The 26,055-nt window shown below is 43.9% G+C and overlaps 1 protein-coding gene across 1 annotated transcript in view; it reads left to right on the top strand.

Moving 5' to 3' along the window:
- CLIC6 (chloride intracellular channel 6) overlaps positions 1-18,765 on the top strand; it is a 75,067-nt gene extending 56,302 nt beyond the window's left edge. Inside the window, exons 2-6 of the mRNA XM_040422090.1 lie at positions 4,207-4,316; positions 7,814-7,939; positions 10,097-10,203; positions 11,467-11,648; positions 16,742-18,765. Coding sequence (XP_040278024.1) covers positions 4,207-4,316; positions 7,814-7,939; positions 10,097-10,203; positions 11,467-11,648; positions 16,742-16,906 — 690 coding nt within the window. The 3' untranslated portion in view covers positions 16,907-18,765. The remainder of the gene's footprint in view (positions 1-4,206; positions 4,317-7,813; positions 7,940-10,096; positions 10,204-11,466; positions 11,649-16,741) is intronic.
- Positions 18,766-26,055: the final 7,290 nt, after the last annotated feature.

The following is a 26,055-nucleotide window of genomic DNA, read 5'->3' as shown; positions in this document are numbered from 1 at the left end:
GCCAGACGGGCCGGTCTGAGTATTTCACAATCTGCTCAGTTACTGGGATTTTCACGCACAACCATTTCTAGAGTTTACAAAGAATGGTGTGAAAAGGGAAAAACATCCAGTATGCGGCAGTCCTGTGGGCGAAAATGCCTTGTGGATGCTAGAGGTCAGAGGAGAATGGGCCGACTGATTCAAGCTGATAGAAGAGCAACGTTGACTGAAATAACCACTCGTTACAACCGAGGTATGCAGCAAAGCATTTGTGAAGCCACAACATGCACAACCTTAAGGCGGATGGGCTACAACAGCAGAAGACCCCACCGGGTACCACTCATCTCCACTACAAATAGGAAAAAGAGGCTACAATTTGCACGAGCTCACCAAAATTGGACTGTTGAAGACTGGAAAAATGTTGCCTGGTCTGATAAGTCTCGATTTCTGTTGAGACATTCAAATAGTAGTCCGAATTTGGCGTAAACAGAATGAGAACATGTATCCATCCTCTGATGGCTACTTCCAGCAGGATAATGCACCATGTCACAAAGCTCAAATCATTTCACATTGGTTTCTTGAACATGACAATGAGTTCACTGTACTAAAATGACCCCACAGTCACCAGATCTCAACCCAATAGAGCATCTTTGGGATGTGGTGGAACGGGAGCTTCGTGCCCTGGATGTGCATCCCTCAAATCTCCATCAACTGCAAGATGCTATGCTATCAATATGGGCCAACATTTCTAAAGAATGCTATCAGCACATTGTGGAATCAATGCCACGTAGAATTAAGGCAGTTCTGAAGGCAAAAGGGGGTCCAACACCGTATTAGTATGGTGTTCCTAATAATTCTTTAGGTGAGTGTATATGTGTATATATATATATATATACAGTCAGGTCCATAAATATTGGGACATGGACACAATTCTAAGATTTTTGGCTCTATACACCACCACAATGGATTTGAAATGAAACAAACAAGATGTGCTTTAACTGCAAACTGTCAGCTTTAATTTGAGGGTATTTACATCCAAATCAGGTGAACGGTGTAGGAATTATAACAGTTTTCATATGTGCCTCTCCCTTGTTAAGGAACCAAAAGTAATGGGACAATTGGCTTCTCAGCTGTTCCATGACCAGGTGTGTGTTATTCCCTCACTATCCCAATTACAATGAGCAGATAAAAGGTCCAGAGTTCATTTCAAGTGGGCAATTTGCATTTGGAATCTGTTGTTTTCAACTCCCAAGATGAGATGCAAAGAGCTGTGACTATCAGTGAAGCAAGCCATCATTAGGCTGAAAAAACAAAACAAAACCATCAGAGAGATAGCAAAAACATTAGGCCTGACCAAAATAACTGTTTGGAACATTCTTAAAAAGAAGGCACCCACCGGTGAGCTCAGCAAAACCAAAAGACCCGGAAGACCACGGAAAACAACTGTGGTGGATGCCCGAAGAATTCCTTCCCTGGTGAAGAAAACACCCTTCACAACAGTTGGCCAGATCAAGAACACTCTCCAGGAGGTAGGTGTATGTGTGTCAAAGTCAACAATCAGGAGAAGACTTCACCAGAGGGAATACAGAAGGTTCACCAAAAGATGTAAACCATTGGTGGGCCTCAAAAACAGGAAGGCCAGATTAGAGTTTGCCAAACGACATCTAAAAAAGCCTTCACAGTTCTAGAACAACATCCTATTGACAGATGAGACCAAGATCAACTTGTACCAGAGTGATGGGAAGAGAAGAGTATGGAGAAGGAAAGGAACTGCTCATGATCCTAAGCATACCACCTCATCAGTGAAACATGGTGGTGGTAGTGTCATGGCGTGGGCATGTATGGCTGCCAACCGAACTGGTTCTCTTGTATTTATTGATGATGTGACTGCTGACAAAAGCAGCAGGATGAATTCTGAAGTGTTTCAGGCAATATTATCAGCTCATATTCAGCCAAATGCTTCAGAACTCATTGGACGGTGCTTCACAGTGCAGATGGACAATGACCCAAAGCATACTGCAAAAGCAACCAAAGAGTTTTTTAAGGGAAAGAATTGGAATGTTCTGCAATGGCCGAGTCAATCCCCGGACCTGAATCTGATTGAGCATACATTTCACTTGCTGGAGACAAAAATGAAGGGAAAATGCTCCAAGAACATGCAGGAACTGAAGACAGTTGCAGTAGAGGCCTGGCAGAGCATCACCAGGGATGAAACCCAGCGTCTGGTGATTTCTATGCGTTCCAGACTTCAGGCTGTAATTGACTGCAAAGGATTTGCAACCAAGTATTAAAAAGTGAAAGTTTGATTTATGATTATTATTATGTCCCATTACTTTTGGTCCCTTAACAAGTGGGAGGCACATATGCAAACTGTTGTAATTCCTACACCGTTCACCTGATTTGGATGTAAATACTCTCAAATTAAAGCTGACAGTCTGCAGGTAAAGCACATCTTGTTTGTTTCATTTCAAATCCATTGTGGTGGTGTATAGAGCCAAAAATGATAGTATTGTGTCCATGTCCCAATATTTATGGACCTGACTGTATATATATATATATATATATACTATAGAGGACAGCATACTGTATATATATATATACTACAGAGGACAATATACTGTATATACAGTACAGACCAAAAGTTTGGACACACTTTCTCATTCAAAGAGTTTTCTTTATTTTCATGACTATGAAAATTGTAGATTCACACTGAAGACATCAAAACTATGAATTAACACATGTGGAATTACATACATAACAAACAAGTGTGAAACAACTGAAAATATGTCATATTCTAGCTTTGCACACTCTTGGCATTCTCTTGATGAGCTTCAAGAGGTAGTCCCCTGAAATGGTTTTTACTTCACAGGTGTGCCCTGTCAGGTTTAATAAGTGGGATTTCTTGCCTTATAAATGGGGTTGGGACCATCACTTGCGTTGAGGAGAAGTCAGGTGGATACACAGCTGATAGTCCTACTGAATAGACTGTTAGAATTTGTATTATGGCAAGAAAATAGCAGCTAAGTAAAGAAAAACGAGTGGCCATCATTACTTTAAGAAATGAAGGTCAGTCAGTCAGCCGAAAAATTGGGAAAACCTTGAAAGTAAGGGCTATTTGACCATAAAGGAGAGTGATGGGGTGCTGCGCCAGATGACCTGGCCTCCACAGTCACCGGACCTGAACCCAATCGAGATGGTTTGGGGTGAGCTGGACCGCAGAGTGAAGGCAAAAGGGCCAACAAGTGCTAAGCATCTCTGGGAACTCCTTCAAGACTGTTGGAAGACCATTTCAGGGGACTACCTCTTGAAGCTCATCAAGAGAATGCCAAGAGTGTGCAAAGCAGTAATCAAAGAAAAAGGTGTCTACTTTGAAGAACCTAGAATATGACATATTTTCAGTTGTTTCACACTTGTTTGTTATGTATATAATTCCACACGTGTTAATTCATAGTTTTGATGCCTTCATAGTCATGAAAATAAAGAAAACTCTTTGAATGAGAAGGTGTGTCCAAACTTTTGGTCTGTACTGTATATCATTTTTTCCCCTAAAATGAGGAAAATTTGCTACCTCACAGAGTTTTTTTGCTTTCCTCTGGATCAACCTGCAGAATAACAGGCTGAACTTGATGGATGGATGTCTTTTTTCAGCCTTCCAAACTATGGGGGTCACTTACTAATCTGAAATACGCCTAAATTAGGTGTATTTCAGGTGCAGATAGCGGCGCAACGGTTAGGTTGCGGCGCTTTCTGCGACTTTGCCGCGCTCATGCCAGGTCTAAAATTGTGGTCGTGGTGTGGGGGGAAGGGGAGGTGTCGGCAGGCCCGTCTCATTCATCATTTTCTACACCTGTTTTAGGTATAGAAAGTGGTCTAAATGTAAGACAGCAAGGAAGCCGTCTTACATTTAGAACTGGTGCTGAATGCACCAAAGTTATGAAGAGTCTATAATGTCCATACAACTTATGGAAAATATGGACAGGAGCCCTCCAAGATATTACTTTCTGCATCACAAAACTGCCACAAGAAAAAGGAGCCTGAGCATGAGCCTGTAGACATGCTTCTTAAGTTTGCTCCCCCTAGTGGTGGCCTTGTCCTGAAAAATGTTTAGCATTTATACTAAAATTGGCTGATGATTCTCAGATTGAGCAATTGATTGTAATGAAGGAAACAATTTTAATTTTGTAAAAAAAAACACATTACAATTGTAATTTTATTCTGTGTTTTCAGGCTGGAAGTGATGGGGAAACTATCGGGAACTGCCCGTTTTCTCAGCGTTTATTTATGATCCTCTGGCTGAAGGGCATCGTATTTAGTGTCACCACGGTGGATTTGAAGAGGTAATTTCTGTGTTATGTTTTTTCCTCCTCAGGATAGGTCATCAATATCAGATCGGAGGGAGTCCAACACCCAGCACCCCCACCAATCAGCTGATTAAGGGGTGCAGTGCTCTCTTCACAGCTCACCAAGCACAGCGCCATCCCTCGGTTAACGGCTGTGCTTGGTATTGCAGGTCAGCCCGATTCACTTGAATGGGGCTGAGCTGCATCTAGGCCATGTGACCGACGAACATGACGTCACATGGCCTAGAAAGAGGCCTCAGCACTCAATGGCGCCCTGCAGCCTCTTCAAACAGCTGATCGGTAAGGGTGTTGGGAGTCGGACCCCCACTGATCAGATACTGGAGACCTATACTGAGGATAGGTCATTAGTATTAAACACTTGGACAACACCTTTAATATGATAGGCTGCTTTTCCACTTAGGTTTATGCTGGTGTTTTTTCTGCACCTTTGTATTTTTAGTAGTTTTTAGCTTTTTTTTCCCCCTAAATTTTTTTTTTTGCAGTTAAAAACTCCAACTCCAGATGCTATCTGAAGGTCACACAAGTGTTTTGTTTAGTTTTTTTACTCCTGGTATTTTTGTTAATTTTTCATCTTTCTACTGTAGATTCTTTAGAAAACCGCTCTTGTCGTTGTTCTCACTTTCTGTATAGGGGAAGACCCCCACGAAGAAAACACTAGCGGCAAACACACTGGGGCAGATATACTAAGACAGGTTTATTGCACCAGAATATTATTGTGCTTGTGCCATTTTTTGGTGGACCACCTTGGAGATGGTATAATTTATATCCAGAAAATGCAGCAAAAAACAGTAGAAGTAGACACAGACAAAAAAATTGATGCAAAAGTTGTCTAGAAAAACCTAATGTCTAACAAGTCGTGAATAAAAGAAAACTTTGGAGCATAAATTACATATATTTAGTGCACAGTCTATGCGCCTTGAGATTGATATATTTGCCCACTGTGCTTGCAAAAAATGGACGGAAAAAAATACACAAAAATGTGGCAAAAAAACAAACAAAAAAACACAAACCTGTGGTTATTCTGTTGTTTGTTTTTTTTACTGATAAAAAATGCCAGGCAAAATAGATCACAAACTATTGAGAGCAAAATGGATTGAAGACAGCGTATAATAGAACTTAGGCTCCGTTCACATTTGCATTTGTTTTTCTATTGTTCTGTTCCATTCTAATAACAGGGGAAAAAAGAAAAAGGCAGCGCTGTTTTTCCGTCATATACAGGAAATGAATGCAATGGCGCCCAACACACTTCATTGACTATAATGGGGCTTGTTGGGTTTCTGTCAGGGAGCTTAGCATTTTACCAGACATGCTGCCCTATTTTTTTTCCCAGATTTTTTAATGGAATCTGAGACAGAGGCCCCTATTAAACAGCTGATCGGCTCCCTCCCCGCAGCCTGTGCACAACAAACTGAGGTTCAGCACGTAGATTGCGGCTTTAAAATCCTCTTATGTTATGCATAATCTGCTAAAATCGCTAACGTATGGAATCCATAGAATATATAAATTAGCAGTAGAAAACCAACATCTGACTGACGCGTTTCAGATCTCTTGGCTCTTTAGTCATAGTTCACGGCTGCTATTGTTGTGTCCGTAAGTTCAACGGATTATGAATAAATCAAGAGGATTTTAAAGCTGTAGAAACACCTAATCACATAGTCGAGGACTAACATATCCCCACACCATATAGTGGTTGGCAGGGCCGTTTTAATACATTGGTAGGCCCAGTGCAGAAATTTCATGAGTGGACCCCCTCCCCCGCCCATAGTGCCTCCTTGCAGTAGTTATGCCCCCTTTGTGCCCCCACACAGTAGTTATGCCCCTTCATGACCCACACAGTAGTTAGGCCCCCTTCATTCCCACATAAATAGTTCTGTACCCTTTGTACCCCCACACAGTAGTTATGCTCTCTTTGTGCCCCCACACAGTAGTTATACCCCCTTTCTGCCCCCCACACAGTAGTTATTCCCCCATTTGTTCCCACACAGCAGTTATGCCCCCTTTGTGCCCCCTCACAGTAGTTATGCTCCCTTTGTGCCCCCACACAGTAGTTATACCCCCTTTCTGCCCCCCACACAGTAGTTATTCCCCCTTTATGTTCCCACACAGCAGTTATGCCCCCTTTGTGCCCCATCACAGTAGGTATGCCCCCTTAGTTTCCCATCAAATTAGTTATGTCCCCATTAGTGCCCCCTCACGGTAGATATGCCCCTCAGTGCCCCCTCAAAATAGATATGCCCCCTTAGTGCCCCCTCACAGTACATATGCCCCCTTAGTGCCCCCCACAGTAGATTGCCTAGCCCCGCTCCACCGATGAACTGTGCATGTTCTCCTTCTCCTTGTGCTTCTAGGAGATGTTGGAGCTTTAAACATGGTGCCCGCTCAAGAGCTAAATGGTGTTACACAGCAGACATCCGTCAGAAGTGTCCGTGATGGGAGACCGATGTCTGATCACGGACATTTAACCCCCTCAGATGCAATTGTAAATTGTGAACAACGGAAGGAGGGAGCAATGAGATCTCGGAGCTGTTTGGTTTCAAAAGCAAAATCTGCCGCATATTCATGAACCCGGAGGGGTTTCCGCTGTGATATTTGAATTTGTATGCCACGGACCCTCTCATGGTTTAGCCCCATTGAGGTGAGGACACTGTGTCAGGATAAGTCATGTCCTTTCTTGGTGAGGTCGAGGCTGTAAAACGGTGCCACGTGAAGTTCAGCATGGCCTCCCATTGAAAACAATTGGCGGCAGATCCGGCTCGGCTACTGATGGCTTTTTGGCACGAAATCTGTACCAAAGTAATGGTACGTACAGCCCCCATGTATTTCTCAGCGCAAAATGTTTGAAAAATATAGAACATTTCCCTAAAAACAGTGACTATTAGGCTACATTCACATGACCGTATGTATTTTGAGGTCTGCAAAACGCAAATCCAGAAAATACAGACACTGCCCGTGTGACATCCGCATTGTGCTTTCTGCATCCGTATGTCCATTCCGCAAAAGGGTAGAAGATGTCCTATACTTGGCCACAAATACAGACCATGGACCCACTGGAGTCAAAGGGTCTGCCAAAAATGTGCGTGTCACGTGGACGGTATTTTGTGGATCCACCTTTTTGCAGACCACAAAATACATACAGCCATGTGACTACACAAAACCTCCTATATTCGTGTCTGCTGTAAAGGGGTATTCCGGTTATTTGAAGTTATCCCCTATTAGCAGGATAAGGGATAACTACTAGATCAGTGGGGGTCATAGTGGATCGGGGATAGCTTCAAATGATCGGAATACCCCTTTAAGAAAAGCTGGGCGACAACAACCAATATAATACTATTACAGCCCACACGGTAGTTGTCACCCAGCTTTTCTAAAGTCACCTTCTCAGGCAGTGATATTACAGTATACAGCAGAGGGTAACTACATACATCTATATACAGGGATGTGTCTGCATTAATAAAACCATATTATTCCTACAGGAAACCTGCCGACCTACATAACCTGGCACCCGGAACAAACCCGCCGTTCATGACATTTGATGGGGAGGTGAAAACCGATGTGAATAAAATTGAAGAATTCTTGGAGGAAAAATTAACAGTGCCAAAGTATATTTGATATTTTACCTTCTTGTATTATTTTATTTATATTTACGTATACACAATCAGCCATAACATTAAAACTACCTGCCTAATATTGTGTACATCCCCATCCTGTCACCAAAACAGCTCTGACCCGTCCCTTGGACGCTCATGTCCTTCGGTTGTCCTTCGCCGGACCACTTTTAATCTCCTGACCCAGTCACCTAAATATAACAATTTGGCCCTCGCCAGATCCTTCCGCTTGCTCATTTTCCTGCTTCCAACACATCAGCTTCAAGAACTGACTTCACCTGCTGCCTAATATATCCCAGCCCTTGTCAGATGCCACCAAATATTGTTACCCACTTCACCTGGTCAATGAAGAGGATTGTGCAAGAAATGACAGAAAATGTTGAAAATTGTCGCCCAAAATGAACGGCAGCTTTTTTCCCCCCTATGCCATAAACTGGGGTAGCGCCGGTCATCAAAGGCCCCCAATGTGTCCTGCGAATGGGATCGGCACAATCGCCTGCAATCTGTGTAGCGGGTGTTCATTTTTCCCAACAGCGCCACCACAGGGGAAATTAAGCATTACACAGTACTTATTGAACTCTAGGGGATGTAAGGCATGGACATGCTGGGTCCTCCAGAACGTTCTCCGTAGTGAATATCCACTCTGGATAATGGACGGCAGTAATGGGTGAGACCCCCCCACACACCCATTAACTCGGAATTTCCAGTCAGGGTATTTGTAAACCGGTTTTCTAAAACAGACAATCTCCTTAATTTTAGGGCCGGGACGGACAAGATTGTCGAGGCCAAAGTGCTTATAATTTCATGTTCTGTTGATTTTTCAGTACCCTGATTTAGACATATGCCCCACAACATAGCATATAGTTCTCATCCCAGAAATGCCCCAACTTCATGCCCATGAACACATAATGGTGCCCCCATAACTATAACACAGTGCCACCTTAATGAATAGCCACAGGGGCTGCAAACAGTGATAGCAGCTGCAGCACCCCCATAATAGTGACAGATACAGCTACAGCAGTGGTGCCTCCATAGCAGTGACAGCCACACTGCCGCCATAACAGTGACAGCCACACTGCCGCCATAGCAGTGACAGCCACACTGCCGCCATAACAGTGACAGCCACACTGCCGCCATAACAGTGACATCCACACTGCCGCCATAACAGTGACAGCCACAATCGCCCCATAACAGTGACAGCCACACTGCCGCCATAACAGTGACATCCACACTGCCGCCATAACAGTGACATCCACAGTGCCGCCATAACAGTGACATCCACACTGCCGCCATAACAGTGACATCCACACTGCCGCCATAACAGTGACATCCACACTGCCGCCATAACAGTGACAGCCACAGTGCCGCCATAACAGTGACATCCACACTGCCGCCATAACAGTGACAGCCACAGTGCCGCCATAACAGTGACATCCACACTGCCGCCATAACAGTGACATCCACACTGCCGCCATAACAGTGACAGCCACAGTGCCGCCATAACAGTGACATCCACACTGCACCATAACAGTGACATCCACACTGCCGCCATAACAGTGACAGCCACACTGCCGCCATAACAGTGACATCCACAGTGCTGCCGTAACAGTGACATCCACACTGCCGCCGTAACAGTGACAGCCACACTGCCGCCATAACAGTGACATCCACAGTGCTGCCGTAACAGTGACATCCACACTGCCGCCATAACAGTGACAGCCACACTGCCGCCATAACAGTGACATCCACAGTGCTGCCGTAACAGTGACATCCACACTGCCGCCGTAACAGTGACATCCACACTGCCGCCATAACAGTGACATCCACACTGCCGCCGTAACAGTGACAGCCACAATCGCCCCATAACAGTGACATCCACAGTGCGCCCATGATAGTGATAGTCAGGGCCCCATAATAGTGACAGTCAAAGTGCCTCCAGTCAAGTGACTGCCAGAATGTCTCCAAATTAAAGGGGTTGTCTCACTTCAGCAAATGTCATTTATCATGTAGAGAAAGTTCCAGGAGAGTAGTCCTGTGTGAATAATGGGGGTAATAACTGGGATTAAATCTGACTTGTCCGTCTTAGTTATTGCAGAATATGACTTTGCTTGTCATGGAATATAATATCATTTATATATTTGGTTATTCAAGGTATCCAAAGCTTGGCCCCAAACACCCAGAATCCAACTCAGCCGGAAATGATGTGTTTGCTAAATTTTCAGCCTTTATAAAAAATCCCCGGAAAGATCTAAATGAAAGTAAGTACAGACTTTAACGTTAGCAAAGTGCAATTGTGCCTACAAATAGTGTGTGTCTGTCGGCCGCACACTGCTAAAAGGGTTAATGATTCCGTGCATACACCAGTGTTCCAAAGGCTGTATATAGGGAGAAACCAGTACACAGTGACTTCACCAGCAGAATAGTGAGTGCAGCTCTGGAGTATAATACAGGATGTAACTCAGGGTCAGTACAGGATAAGTAATGTAAAGTACACAGTGACTGCACCAGCAGAATAGTGAGTGCAGCTCTGGAGTATAATACAGGATGTAACTCAGGATCAGTACAGGATAAGTAATGTAATGTATGTACACAGTGACTCCACCAGCAGAATAGTGAGTGCAGCTCTAGAGTATAATACAGGATGTAACTCAGAATCGGTACTGGATAAGTAATGTAATGTATGTACACAGTGACTCCACCAGCAGAATAGTGAGTGCAGCTCTGGGGTATAATACAGGGTGTAACTCAGGATCAGTACAGGATAAGTAATGTAATGTATGTACACAGTGACTGCACCAGCAGAATAGTGAGTGCAGCTCTGGAGTATGATACAGGATGTAACTCAGGATCAGTACAGGATAAGTAATGTAATGTATGTACACAGTGACTCCACCAGCAGAATAGTGAGTGCAGCTCTGGAGTATAATACAGGATGTAACTCAGGATCAGTACAGGATAAGTAATGTAATGTATGTACACAGTGACTCCACCAGCAGAATAGTGAGTGCAGCTCTGGAGTATAATACAGGATGTAACTCAGGATCAGTACAGGGTAAGTAATGTAATGTATGTTCACAGTGACTCCACCAGCAGAATAGTGAGTGCAGCTCTGGAGTATAATACAGGATATAACTCAGGATCAGTACAGGATAAGTAATGTAATGTATGTACACAGGGACTCCACCAGCAGAATAGTGAGTGCAGCTCTGGAGAATAATACAGGATGTAACTCAGGATCAGTACAGGATAGGTAATGTAATGTATGTTCACAGTGATTCCACCAGCAGAATAGTGAGTGCAGCTCTGGAGAATAATACAGGATGTAACTCAGGATCAGTACAGGATAGGTAATGTAATGTATGTTCACAGTGATTCCACCAGCAGAATAGTGAGTGCAGCTCTGGAGTATTAGACAGGACAGTCCGTAGTTACTAAGTTTTTACTCAGTGTCTACAGGCTAGAGTTTTCTTTCCTAAAGTCTGAGTATTTTTTTTAGTAAAGTCCTTTTTGTTCTTCTTCAGCTTTAGAGAAAAACCTGCTGAGATCCTTAAAAAAGCTGAATGACTTTTTAAATTCACCACTGCCTGATGAGATCGATGCCTATTCCACGGAGGAGATTGTCACCTCCAACAGGAAATTTTTGGATGGGAATGACCTCACACTAGCAGATTGTAACCTGTTACCAAAGCTCCACATTATAAAGGTTTGTTCCATAGGAAGTAATTCACAAGTGCTGTAAATGAAATCTGATTGGCAGTGCTTTCAGTTCCTTATGTCTTATGTGCAGAATCGCTGTGCAGTCTTCTTGTTGGGAGAAGGAAAGCATGCCCACGAGCTCTCTTCTGAATACCTCTGGTCAGTAGTGTCTGGGCTTTCACAGGTATCTGTTGTAGCCAATGGCACTTATTGCTGTGGTTTTGGGCCCCTTGGAGGTATCGGGCCCCTCTCAACATTTATGGCATATCCATTCCATGGGAGTTCTGTAGACAGCGGAGCCTGCTTACTCGGGGGCATGTACAGTCACAGTGTTTGTAAAATGGGGGATCGGGTGACCCCACTTATTGGGATTTCCAGTGGATTTGTCATAAATGTTAATATGGAAAAGGTGCCTTGAGGACGCTCTAGGTGGGTACGGAGAACAGAAATGGGTGCAGTCTAGAAGAACCAATGGTTACAGTACCCTGAAGTAATTGTCACCCTGAATTAGAGGAGTGCGACTGGGGACGTTATCTTTGGGTACTGCCTGGATTAGGCCTCCCAATTATAAAACTTGCTGAGTTTTCTTTATCCGTCACTATGCCATGAACAGGGCATTTCTAATTGCAATAAAAATATGATAAGCTTTTTTATGTGCATTACATTTTCTCTCCGGTAGCGCCCCCTGCTGTTTCTCCTTCTGCATTCAGTGGTGGACTGACATGCTCAGTAGCTTCTCTTCTCTTCCTTCTCTCATTATTGCCAGAGTAATCTTCTCATAGTGAAGCGGCCCAGACACCTTTCATTCATTCAGTAGAAGTATATACAGTAGCTATATCTCTCTCTAGACAGCAGAGAAGGAAATTGTGGGGTCATTACTTACCATATGTTTCTCTGGAGCTACTGTATATGCAGTGGCGTCGCCAGAGGGGCCACGGCCCCCCCTACATCACGCTGTGCCCCCCCAACTGAGCGGCTGCAGCCGGGCACAACAGGATGAGGAGCGCTTCCATTGCGCTCATCTCCATAGTCATCTGCCTGTGCTGCGGCGGGGGAGGGAGAGGCGTGTCCCTTCCCCTGATAGGCTGCAGGCACTAGGCCGGCAGCCTATCAGAGGCCGCCTGAGCCATACAGCGCGGGACACAGGCCGGAAGAGGCTGCATCGCTGACATGGAGGTAAGTATAAGTGTTTGTTTTGTTTGTTTTTTACAATAGTTTTACAGGTACATTAGGGGGGCTTATTACTGGCACATGATGGGGGGGCTTATTACTGGCACATGATGGGGGGGCTTATTACTGGCACATGATGGGGGGCTTATTACTGGCACATGATGGGGGGCTTTTTACTGGCACATGATGGGGGCTTATTACTGGCACATGATGAGGGGGCTTATTACTGGGACATGATGGGGGGCTTATTACAGGCACATTAGGGGGGCTCTTGTTACTGGCACATTGGGGGGGCTTATTACTGGCACATGATGGGGGGCTTATTACTGGCACATGATGGGGGGCTTATTACTGGCACATGATGGGGGCTTATTACTGGCACATGATGGGGGCGTATTACTGGCACATGATGGGGGGCTTATTACTGGCACATGATGGGGGGCTTATTACTGGCACATGATGGGGGGCTTTTTACTGGCACATGATGAGGGGGCTTATTACTGGGACATGATGGGGGGCTTATTACAGGCACATTAGGGGGGCTCTTGTTACTGGCACATTGGGGGGGCTTATTACTGGCACATGATGGGGGGCTTATTACTGGCACATGATGGGGGGCTTATTACTGGCACATGATGGGGGGCTTATTACTGGCACATGATGGGGGGGCTTATTACTGGCACATGATGGGGGGCTTATTACTGGCACATGATGGGGGGCTTATTACTGGCACATGATGGGGGCTTATTACTGGCACATGATGGGGGGGCTTATTACTGGCACATGATGGGGGGCTCTTGTTACTGGCACATGATAGGGGGCTCTTGTTACTGGCACATGATAGGGGGCTCTTGTTCCTGGCACATGATGGGGGGCTCTTGTTACTGGAACATTGGGGGGCTCTTGTTAATGGAACGTGATGGGGTGCTGGGCTCTTATTGGGGGCACTTATTACTGGCACGTTATTGGGGGCACTTATTACTGGCATGTTATTGGGGGCACTTATTACTGGCACGTTATTGGGGGCACTTATTACTGGCATGCTATTGGGGGCACTTATTACTGGCTCGTTATTGGGGGCACTTATTACTGGCACGTTATTGGTGGGCACTATTGAGGCCACAAAGAAGGGGTATTTTATATGGGGGGCTCTGTACAGTAGCATTTTATACTGGGACACATTATGGTGGGTACTATGGGGAAGGGGGGAGAGGAGTACTATGGAGTCATCTACGGGGGGCACTAAGAAGGGGAATTTTATACTTGCAAATTATGGGGGACACTGAGGGCATCTACTGGGGCACGATATATGGGGCATTTTATACTAGTACATTATGGGGGGCACTAGGAGGAAGGGGGGAGAGGAGCACTATGGGGGCATTTACTGGGGGCACTATATAGGGGTATTTTATACTGGCACATTATGGGGACATTAGCTCAACTGGGGGCATTAGAAGGGGGTATTTTTTGCACTGTCACATTATGGTGGGCTTTATTACTCCCCCATGGTATGACCCCCTAGTAGCAACACCAGCCTCTCCCTGCTCTGCTATCCCTCTGCTCCTTCTCTAAATCCTTATTATGAAATCTTTCTCATTAGGATAAACACAACATCAGCTCCGCCGAGCCCCCGGCCAAAGTGTTGAAGTGGTGTCCGAGATCCCCAAGGGTCAAGCCAAGTAATTGTAAGTTTTCATGTAAAATATGTTTGTTATACACATATAGCATACACTGTGCCACACAATATACAGTATACCGCTACACTGTGCCACTCAATATACAGTATACCTCTACACTGTGTAGTCTGTTCTATAAGCACCCTTGTTCTGTGGCGGCAGACAGAAAATAATCTGGAAGTGCCCCTCCCGAGACCAGGCTCTGGATCCGCCACTGGTCTGGACCGCTCACAGGAGTGTACATTTCTTCTAAACTGTAATCCGTATCCTCTGACCTGCAGAAATCAGCTCGGTAACAACTAACAGGCAGTGCCTGTAGGCTGTAGCCTGGCCCTGTTACCGAAGCTAGCCGAGTGGTGTAAGGTTTAAGGTACTAGCAGAGATGAGCGGTCGCTGAATCCTGATTTAAAGTTAGTTACTGCAGGATATGGATTACAGTTTAGAAATGTCAAATGTACACTCCTGTAAGAGGCGGGGAGGGGGATCTGTGGATGACGCTGTTATAGGGAGGGGGGTCTGTGGATGACAGTTATAGGGAGGGGGGTCTGTGGATGACACTGTTATAGGGAGGGGGATCTGTGGATGACACTGTTATAGGGAGGGGGGTCTGTGGATGATACTGTTATAGGGAGGGGGATCTGTGGATGACACTGTTATAGGCAGGGGGGTCTGTGGATGACACTGTTATAGGGAGGGGGATCTGTGGATGACACTGTTATAGGGAGGGGGATCTGTGGATGACACTGTTATAGGGAGGGAGATCTGTGGATGACACTGTTATAGGGAGGGGGATCTGTGGATGACGCTGTTATAGGGAGGGGGGTCTGTGGATGACAGTTATAGGGAGGGGGGTCTGTGGATGACACTGTTATAGGGAGGGGGATCTGTGGATGACACTGTTATAGGGAGGGGGGTCTGTGGATGACACTGTTATAGGGAGGGGGATCTGTGGATGACACTGTTATAGGGAGGGGGATCTGTGGATGACACTATTATAGGGAGGGGGATCTGTGGATGACACTGTTATAGGGAGGGAGATCTGTGGATGACACTGTTATAGGGAGGGGGATCTGTGGATGACTGTTATAGGGAGGGGAATCTGTGGATGACACTGTTATAGGGAGGGGGATCTGTGGATGACACTGTTATAGGGAGGGGGATCTGTGGATGATACTGTTATAGGGAGGGGTATCTGTAGATGACACTGTTATAGGGAGGGGAATCTGTGGATGACACTGTTATGGAGGGGGAAATGGGGATGACACTGCTATGGGGTGGATCTGTGGATGACACATATAGCATAAGATGCTATATACGGTATGTGTCATCCACAGATCCCCCCCATAGCAGTGTCATCCACAGATCCCCTCCCTATAAAAGTGTCATCCACAGATCCCCCCCATAGCAGTGTCATCCACAGATCCCCTCCCTATAAAAGTGTCATCCACAGGCAACTAGGACATGTTGAAATCTGAGTGATCGTTTTTTTTTTTTTAAACCACAGACAGCAGGACTTTTCTTCCCTGTTGTGGTTTTAGGTATTGGGTAAAGTATCGCAGCATTTCTAAGCATACTTGTGTAAATGTATCGTTGTTATAGCTGCCCCCCCTACTTTTGTCCTGGCCCCCAGTGTGCCCCCCCCCCCAAATTTGAAAGCTAGAGACGCCACTGTGTATATGTGAGGGATTGTTTGGTATGTAGGGGAGGAAGGGTTTAACAAGGCTAATTGCAATGCATCCCTCCCACAGAAAGGGAAGAAAGTACTCCAGATAGGTGAGTAAAAGAGTTTTAAAAAGAGTTTTACATTCGTGGAATAACGCCTTTAATAGGCTCTCTTAAAGGGGTATTCCCATCTCAGACATTGATCGCGTATCGGAAGGATTTACCATCAATGTCAGATAGGTGCAGATCCCACCTCTGGCACCCTCTCCTATCTTCAGAATAGGGCCCATGAAGTGCAGTAGAGCACACTACACATTGCGAAAAAATGTGAGGGTGCTCGGCTATTTTGAGAAGTCCCATAGTGGTGAACAGAAGGTGGCAGTGCATGTACAGTTACTTTCCCTTCACTTTGGAGGGCCGATTCTGGAGACAGGAGTAGGTTTTGGAGGTGGGACCCGCACCTATCTGACACTGACTGGGACATCCTAGCAATAGGCCATCAATTTCTAAGATGGCAATACCCCTTAAACAACATGGTAGATGTAGTAGTTGTGAAGTTGTAGATACTACTTTCTCTTGTTTCTATTTTTAGGTTGTTTGCAAAAAATTCCGGAATTTTGAAATCCCGGCAGAAATGACTGCAATCTGGAGATACCTCAAGAATGCATACACCAGGGATGAATTCATCAATACCTGTCCGGCAGACAATGAGATTGAATTTGCATATTATGGTGTTGCCAAAAGAATGAATATATAAAATAATATTTCTTCAAATATTCCATATGCAGTATTGGTTCTAAGGTGTCATTTGTCAAAAAAAAAATTAAATCAAGATTCAGTTTGCCATATTTACTAGAATTTATTTTTATTTTTTTCATTTTTCAAGCTGAATTATTCGCTGTGAATATCCAAATATCCAGATTACTTACTATCCAATTATTTCTAGGCAGTGTGCACCTCTATTCTGGCTAATTTCTTACTATACCTTTTGGGTGTTTGTTTTTCTAATATAGAGCTCCAGATCTCCTCCACAAAGATAGACTTAAAGGGGTTGTCCATTCTGGACGTGTATAGCATATCCACAGCATGCACCACATCCTCTCCATTCTTGGCGGTGTGCAGAAGAGCCCCTATTCTTGATATAGTAGCGGGTCCAGCACCTATCGGACATTTATGGCAAATCATGTAGAAATGCCATGAATGTCCAGATGGGACAACCCCTTTATATTAGAACATTGTCTACCTGAAGCCACCACAAAGGGGAGCATAGGAGTTTACTGCATGCCATGTTATTAATAACTGTATGCAATAAGCTCCACCTAGTGGTGGCTGCAGGCAGACAAAAAGTCGATGTCTATGCATCAGATATGGATCTCTGCATCAGAAAAACAATGTTCTCTATAATAGGAAAATAGTAATTAACCAGTACAGAATTTTGAGACAATTAAAATAAAAAATTATTTTCAAGGGTGGACATTTCTTTTAAGACAGATTATCCTAGGTGTATAGAACTCTTGACAACTTCAATGTAAAATGTTTGGGTCAATGAGACCCAAAAGATAAGATCTAGTGATGTGCCACCAAGAACCTAAAAGTGCCAATGCCTATATCTGAGCCATACAGAGACTCACTTGAGGGATTTTTTTTTTTTTAAATATGCATTTTTGCGACAGCTGTTCACACTAGAGCTTTGCAAGATTTATGACTTTTGCAGATCTTGATTCTTTGTTAAAACATGCTTCTTGTAGGATTGTACCGGAAAAAGCCTTACGAATGTAAAAAAATAAAAAATATCTACTTTTAATAATGTCGGGCTGGAGTAGTACATGCCCTGAGTGGGCTGGTGTCAGTAGTGTGCCAACAAGCCACTAGGTAGTTAGACTGGACTAGATCAGTGAGCTTAATTTTTGCCGCCAGAGATGCTTAGCTACACCTCTGACATGCCATAAATACTTGATTGACTTCTAGGAGGCCACCATGTCCAAGGAAAGAGAAGACATGGCCACCATGACTTCTCTTTCCTTAGACATGGTGGCCTCCTAGAAGTCACCATGTCTTCTCTTTCCTTGGACATGGTGACTTCTAGGATGCCTCCATGTCCAAGGAAAGAGAAGACGTTTATTAATTTTACACCATTTTTGCAAGAAACTGAACTTCCCAGGCTTACATTCTTGATGGGTAATGCCTATTTGAAACACCATCAGGGCATAGGGCTGATAAAGGCCCCTTGTGGGTGGAGCCGACACATTGGTTCTGTCCCCATTCCTCATGGACGGTCTCCAGTGGTACTCCCTTCCACTGGCACAAATTCAGGAAGGGGAACATTCTCTTCTCTATAAAATGAGAATTGTGCAGTAAAAGACGACCTTCGGATGTCCTTCTCCTGATTGTAGACACTATTTTTTTCCCTTAAACTATATGTTAGCATATGTAGTAGGATAATCCATGATAATCTGTGATTCATTTTAGCAGGGCTGCATGACATCATATTTATATCTAGCATCATGTTTTTTGGGGGCCCTCTTACTCCCGATATATCATGCTGCCTCTGAGCCTCCAAGTCTATCTTGTCAATTAACGCAATTCAAGGAAGCCTTGTGCATTTCACAAGTAATATGTAAGGAAAACTAATGCTGTATGTTACTGCAAATACTTCTATACATACATGCATGTTTGTATTAAATGTTATCTTTACTTGCAGTTTTATGAGTTTTTTGTGTCTTGTTATTATTATATACAAAAAATAATAATATATTTTCTTTAAAAAAAAATCTAATATGCCAATTAAAGCACAATTCCCCTTAAAGGGGTCATCAGGGATTAAGAAATTTTTTACCAGTGGCCATGTTAATACACATACTAAGGGCTCATGCTCACGAACGTAAGGACAAATTGTGGTCTGCAATGCGCGGGCGCTGGCCATGTGAACTCAGCGGTGTGGATGCAGACCTATTTACTTGAATGGGTCCGCGATCCGCAAAATACGATAAAACATAGGACATGTCTTATCTTTTGGGGGGCTTCTGTGGCCTTCCGAATCATGCCTCCATTTAACAAAAGATAGGGCATGTCATTCAAGTCAGTGGGTCCACATCCGCACGACTGAGTGCACAGGGCCAGTGCCTGTATATTATGGTCCGAAATACGGGCACGGAGCCCTTACGTTCGTGTGCATGAGCCCTAAAAAAATAACTTAAGGGAGTAACCAGGTGGGAAGGCATTTTTATATATGGGCTGAATGGGTTAAAAAAAAATAAACTAAAAAGAGGCATTACTCACCTCACTTTCCTCCACTAACCAACTCTGCATTACCCTGCTTGTTAATAGTATGGGTCCCTACAGAAGTACACTGTCATCACTGTTGACACCCAGTGTGCAAGGGATACCCCCCACACACACCTAAATCTCCTACTTTTCATAGAGCAAAATGATAAAACTCTGTTTTCTGCAGCCGCCACTAGGGGGAGGTCAGGAACTTTCTGAAGACATATTATATGTGTCTGCTTTTTCTTCCCAGAAACGCCACCACTCCAGATAATCAGTACATAATGAGACTAACCTTCATCGGACTCCATGTATGTGACTTCAGTCATTAATCAGACACTTGTACAATTGCTTTAATTTTCAATCACAGTTCCATATTTCTTATATAGCTGACTGTGCTAAAACCTTGACTTTTCCAGGAAATAGTATTTGCCCCCCTCATTGCACACAACAGGTCATCAATATCTAACGGGTGGGAACCCTTCTTCATACTATTACTAAGCACAGCGCCATATATTGTATAGTGGCAGTGCTTGGTATTGCAGCTCAGTCCCATTCACTTGAATAGGACTGAACTGCACAAGTCCATGTGACCAGTGGATGTGACTTCATAGGCCAAGGAAGAGGCTGCAGGACTCACCAGTGTGCCATGGCCCCTTCCAACAGTTGATCGTCGGGGGTGTCGGGAGTCAGACCTCTACCAGTCTGATATTGGTGACCTATTCTGAGCATCTGTCATCAGTATTTAACCCATTTCAGGGAGTATTATTTGCATACTGCATATTTTTGGGTACTGTATAGTGGTATTATGTGGGCTGCGTATGGCAGCATTATTTTGTCAGTATGACACTTATATAGGCTGAAATCATGAGCAAAGCTGCCTAAAACTGGCAAGCTGGAGGCCCTACTTTTTGCCTAAGGCCCTGTTTTACATTAAAGTGGCCCTAGCAGCCAGCTCCCTTATGTTTATGACATCTATTTTCCCACACCAGCATCCATTTCCCGTTCTATGCAGCTGTCAGGCCCATTGTAGGATTTTTTTTTCTTTTGCTATACAATATATTAAACGTCTCTTCAGGTATGGCTAACGCTCCGGGATCAGTAACCTGAGCTTCTTCAGCTGTTTTGAAACTGCAAGTCCCAGCCTGCCATGACAGTGGACAGTTTACAAGGCATGCTGGGACCTGTAGTTCCGCACCCGCTCTAGTGCCACAGGTTCCAGATCACTGGTTTACACTTAGTTCACTTTTTCTTACGATATTAAATGTGGAACATAATAAGAGCGTTCCTTGTCACTAGCTTTGCTAACGTTTTTTTCGTGGTGAAAGTATCACGTCGTTCAGGTCCTGTTTTCCGTGATTGTGGCGCACGGTCGTCTCGGTCAATTGTTTTGAATGCAGTATTTCCAGAAACAAGCTGCAAGAGAAGAGAGATAATGGGAGACTAGTTATACTCATACACTGCCACCAACCTTGACACATAAAATTACTATACACCCAATAGCCATAATATTAAAACCAAAATTGTGTAGTGCCACCAAAACTGTTCTAATTGGTCAAGGTATGGACCTCGAGGGTGTCCTGTGGTATAAGACATTAGCAGCAGATCCTGTTAATTGCTCGGTGTTGCCTCCATGGATTGGACTTGTTTTTCCAGCACCTCTCACAGATGATGATCAGATTGAGATCGGGAGAGTTTGGAGGCCAAGTCTTTACCTTGAACCATCATTCCTGGACAATTCTTGTGGTGTGGCTTGGGGCATCACCCTACTGAAAGAGACCACCACCATTACTGTAGGTAAGGTAGGTGGTTTGTGTCACATCCACATGGTCCCACGACACAAGGTTTCTAGCAGAAGACTGTCCAGAACATCAAACTGCCATTTTGCTTTATTCCCGTTGTGCGTCCTGGTGACATCTCATTGGGGATGCACACGTGCCCAGCTGCCCACATGATGAAAAAGAAAACATGATCCATAAGGCTACTTTCACACTAGCGTTTAAGTTTTCCGTTATTGAGTTCCGTCATAGAGGCTCAATACCGGAAAAAAACGCTTCAGTTTTGCCCCCATTCATTGTCCATGGGGAGAAAACTGAACTGAACAGAACGGAGAGCTCCAAAATGCATTCCGCTCCGTTTAGTTGCCTTCCCATACCGGAGAGCAAACCGCAACGTGTTGTAGTCTGCTTTCCGTCCTGGGAAACTGATCAAGACGGATCCGTCATGACCTCAAATGCAAGTCAATGGAAATGGTTTTGACTGACACAATCTGCTACAATAGAAAATGGATCCGTCCCCCATTGACTTTCAATACGTCTTGGCTATATTAAAGATAATACAACCGGATCCTTTTATAACGGATGCAGACGGTTGTATTATCAGTAATGGAAGCGTTTTTGCTGGACCCTGCCGGGTCCAGTAAAAACGCTAGTGTGAGAGTACCCTAAGACGAAGCCACCTTCTTTCATTACCTCATGGTTCAGTTCTGATGTCCACATGCCCAATGTAGGCACTTTCGGCAGTCGATAGGAGTCAGTATGGACACACTGACTGGCCTGTGGCTATACAGTCCCCATATACAGAAAGGTTTGATCTCCTGTGTGATCTGCCACCTTTCTATCATCAACAGCAGGAACTATTCCATCAACTAGTGCTACAGTAGCTCTTCTGTGGAATCAGACACGAGATGGACTGGCCTTCACTCCCCATACACATCAGCGAGTCTAGGGTGCCCATGATACTGGTTGTCCTTCCTTGGGGTGGAGTTTATTCAATAGAGTATCCAAATGGGTATTTCTAAGAGGTTTTGTTGCTGTTTCAGGGTGGACCAAAATGTCCCCCTAATAGGGCTAATATTCTCATCCTTTAGTACCAGAGCAGTGACTCTATACAGTAAAATCTCATCACAGCACATTACATAAGAATAGTAGAACCTATCATTAAACCTCTCTCTGGTTAGCTTTTTTACCTCGTTTCTTGCTTTTCCTCGGCAAATTTTGAGAAATTTTCCTATAGTGCTTCCCCCTCATGGGGGGATTGTCTGCTAATTCATCAGCAGGATCTACAGACTCTTCTCGATGGAACGATGGGCTTGGAGGCTCCTCTCGTGTTTCGCTCTGTATAACAGAAGAGTTATTAAAGAGAAACTCAACGTGAAAATATAAATGTCAACAAATTGTTTTATTTTTTATTTTAAGGAATGTTAACACTCCGGTAACATTGGGGTTCAACTGTACAAAATGGTGAAATTATTTTTTAGAAGATTTAAAATGTGCGGGTGCGTTGCGGGAACATGCGCGATTTTTCCGCGCGAGTGCAAAACATTGTAATGCGTTTTGCACTTGCGTGAGAAAAATCGGCATGTTTGGTACCCAAACCCGAACGTCTTCACAGAAGTTCGGGCTTGGGATCGGTGTTCTGTAGATTGTATTATTTTCCCTTATAACATGGTTATAAGGGAAAATAATAGCATTCTGAATACAGAATGCATAGTACAATAGCGCTGGAGGGGTTAAAAAAAGGTGAGTTTAATTTTATTTTTATTTTTTAACCCCTCCAGCGCTATTGTACTATGCATTCTGTATTCAGAATGCTATTATTTTCACTTATAACCATGTTATAAGGGAAAATAATAATGATCGGGTCTCCATCCCGATCGTCTCCTAGCAACCCTGCGTGAAAATCGCACCGCATCAGCACTTGCTTGCGGATTCTTGCAATTTTCACGCAACCCCATTCATTTCTATGGGGCCTGCGTTACGTGAAAAACGCACAAAGAGGAGCTTGCTGCGATTTTCACGCAACGCACAAGTGATGCGTGAAAATCACCGCTCATGTGAACAGCCCCTTAGAAATGAATGGGTCCGGATTCAGTGCGGATGCAATACGTTCACCTCACGCATCGCATCCGCGCGGAATACTCGCCCGTGTGAAAGGGGCCTTAGAGTGATATACATAACACATACATTGTATACCAATATTAGCAATATAATTATGACTGCATACAGTCACCACCAGGGGGAGCTAAGTCAGTATGGAATTATATAGCTAATTCTACACTCAAAGTTTTATAAATCTGTATGCAGTGAGCTCCCCCTAGTGGTGGCTTCATATCTATAAATCTGTATGCAGTGACCTCCCCCTAGTAGTGACTACAGATGAATGAATTTGTATAAATCTACATGTGGTAAGTTCCTCTAGTGGTGGCTGTAGATCTATAAATTTGTATGATTCTGTATATAGTGAGCTCCCCCTAGTGGTGGCTGCAAGAATGGTACCAATAAAAACTACAGCTCGCCCTGCAAGGATGATCCCTCGCACAGCTCCATCAACTGACAAATAAAAGTGTTTTGGGTCTTAGAATACGGCAACATAAATAAAAAATATTTTTTTAATTAAATAGAGATTTTTATACATTTTTAAAATTAGTAAAACTATAATATTTTGGTATCGCCATAACATATGTACTTTATGGTGCCATAACATATGTACTTTTTCCATTTAACATCACAATTTTTTTTTTATGTATTCCAATGTATTATCGTATAAGCTAGGTTAAATTATGATATTAAAAAAAGTTCAACTTGTCCTGCTAAACGGCAAGATCTCATATACCTATGTTGATGAAAAAATGCTGTAGCTCTAAAACTGTAACTGTCATAGCGTCTAACAGAATAGCTGGTGACAGCTGATGATTTAAACTGAGCACGTGCGACCACCTTAGTGAGGTGGATGGAAAAATAAGGAAAAGAACAAACAGCAGGTGGCGCTACACAGATACATTTTATTGAATAACAAGGTGGCTAGACGAAATTTTTTATTACATGTATACAGATCCAAGTGCTGGTTTGAAAAATGTAGAATATTTTTCGTGGCACAACCCCTTTAAGGAGACCACCTGTGTATGGAGACTAAGTGGCAATGCTCCATGGGAAAATAATATGCAGAGAGGTATCTCCCAAGGAAGGAGAACCAACTAACTAGTGCCACCTTTTGGAAGTGACCAAAAGCTGCCTCCAAGACATCATACTTAGCCATGTCTTGGATGGATTCTGCGTGTGATACCTGGGCCCCATCATCAGACACAGCCATGGCGTCCAAGCACACAGCGAGAGGGCCGTGTAAATGGGTGGGGCCTGACTTTAAAGTGGGTGTGGCTTGCAAAAAGAGTGTGTCTAGCCTTTCTCTCCAGCACAGCTCTGCCAAAAAGTTGTCCAAAGTATGGAATAAAATATACAACATAATGACAGGAGCGTTTGTCTGATGTCACTTACCAATCGGTTCTTTTTCCCAAATAATTTGTTGGCTAAAAAAAAAATAAAAAAAATCACACATTAAATTTTTTAATTAACTAGAGGTGCTACAGAATGAAAATACAGAACACCATGATCCGTTTGAAGGGTAACTGTAATACTTTTATTTTGTTTGCTAGTTTATTAGAGCTCGGCATGTATACCTGAGTTAGCCTGTCAATGATTGTCAAAAGATCTGTAATTACCTTATAATAACAGCTTTCATTAATGTCCTCTGTCCCTTTCCACTGCTCCCTTAAAAGACTGCTATGGCTCATCTGTCTCCGGCTAGGAAGACAGAGGGGCGGTCCTTCAAACTGCACGCCTGCATTAGGCTTCAGAGTGAGGAGGCGTGTCTCTCAGTAATCCAATCTGATTGGCTGGCAGGGAGCTGCTGGCTACAGCAAGTGTGTATGGGAAGTGAGGGAAAGCAGTTTTGGCCTCAGAGAACTGGCAGAGGAGCCATCTTGAGAAGGTCCTCATATTGTAAATGTTTAAACAACCATAACTGAGGGAAAAACTCAAGAAAAACAGTGGTATGTGAAGAAACACATATGCTAAAATGGTTTTTTTTTTTAATGAAAACATGACAGTTACCCTTTAAAGGGGATGTATGTGATCTTTTTCCTGTAAACAGCACCACCCTTAGGCTGTGTCAGGTATTGCAGGCCCATTTTTTAATCTCATATACAACTTTAATTACTCGCAAGACACATGCACAGCGGACATGGTGGGGAAGATATACAAAGCGTTACAAACGACAGTCTTAGTATAAAATACATCGTAACAGAGTGCAGCAAATTTATAAAGAGGAACAGGTCTCTTAATAAATTTGGCGCATTTCCAGGCAGTCTGTGCACCAGACTTTCAAATCTACACCAGCTATGAGCCAGATTCAGGCGTAAATTTTAGCAAATCCGATGGGTTTTGGAGGCCACAACCCCTTTGCTAATCCCCGCCCACTCCACTTTTTAAAAACGTGACGAGACAAGTAAAGTTGCAAATTAATGCACAATTATGACATGCACCATAATTTGCAACTTTTTCATGCCACAATAGTGTTTCTGGTCTTTTTAAGGCTGTGCGATGTCCGGTCACAGTGCAGCTCGGGGTCTGGAAAAATAGCAGGGATCGGTGAGTACAGCCAGAACCCACCGTCCAGAGCAGGAGAGGTAAGTTCATTTATTTATTTTGTCTGATCTTTGGTCTGATAAAAATTGGGGGTGGTCTGATCTGAAGTCTAAAAAGGATTGGTGGTCTGATTGCTGGTTCTGATCTGAGGTCTAACAAAGTTTGGGGGTCTGTTTGGGGGGTCTGATCTGAGGTCTGATAAACTCTGGGTGTCTGGGGG

Source organism: Bufo bufo, chromosome 3 (assembly GCF_905171765.1).
Source record: "Bufo bufo chromosome 3, aBufBuf1.1, whole genome shotgun sequence".
In the NCBI taxonomy this organism is placed as follows: Eukaryota; Metazoa; Chordata; class Amphibia; order Anura; family Bufonidae; genus Bufo; species Bufo bufo.
The sequence above is the reverse complement of the archived record's forward strand: the minus strand, read 5'-3'. Positions and strand labels throughout refer to the sequence as shown.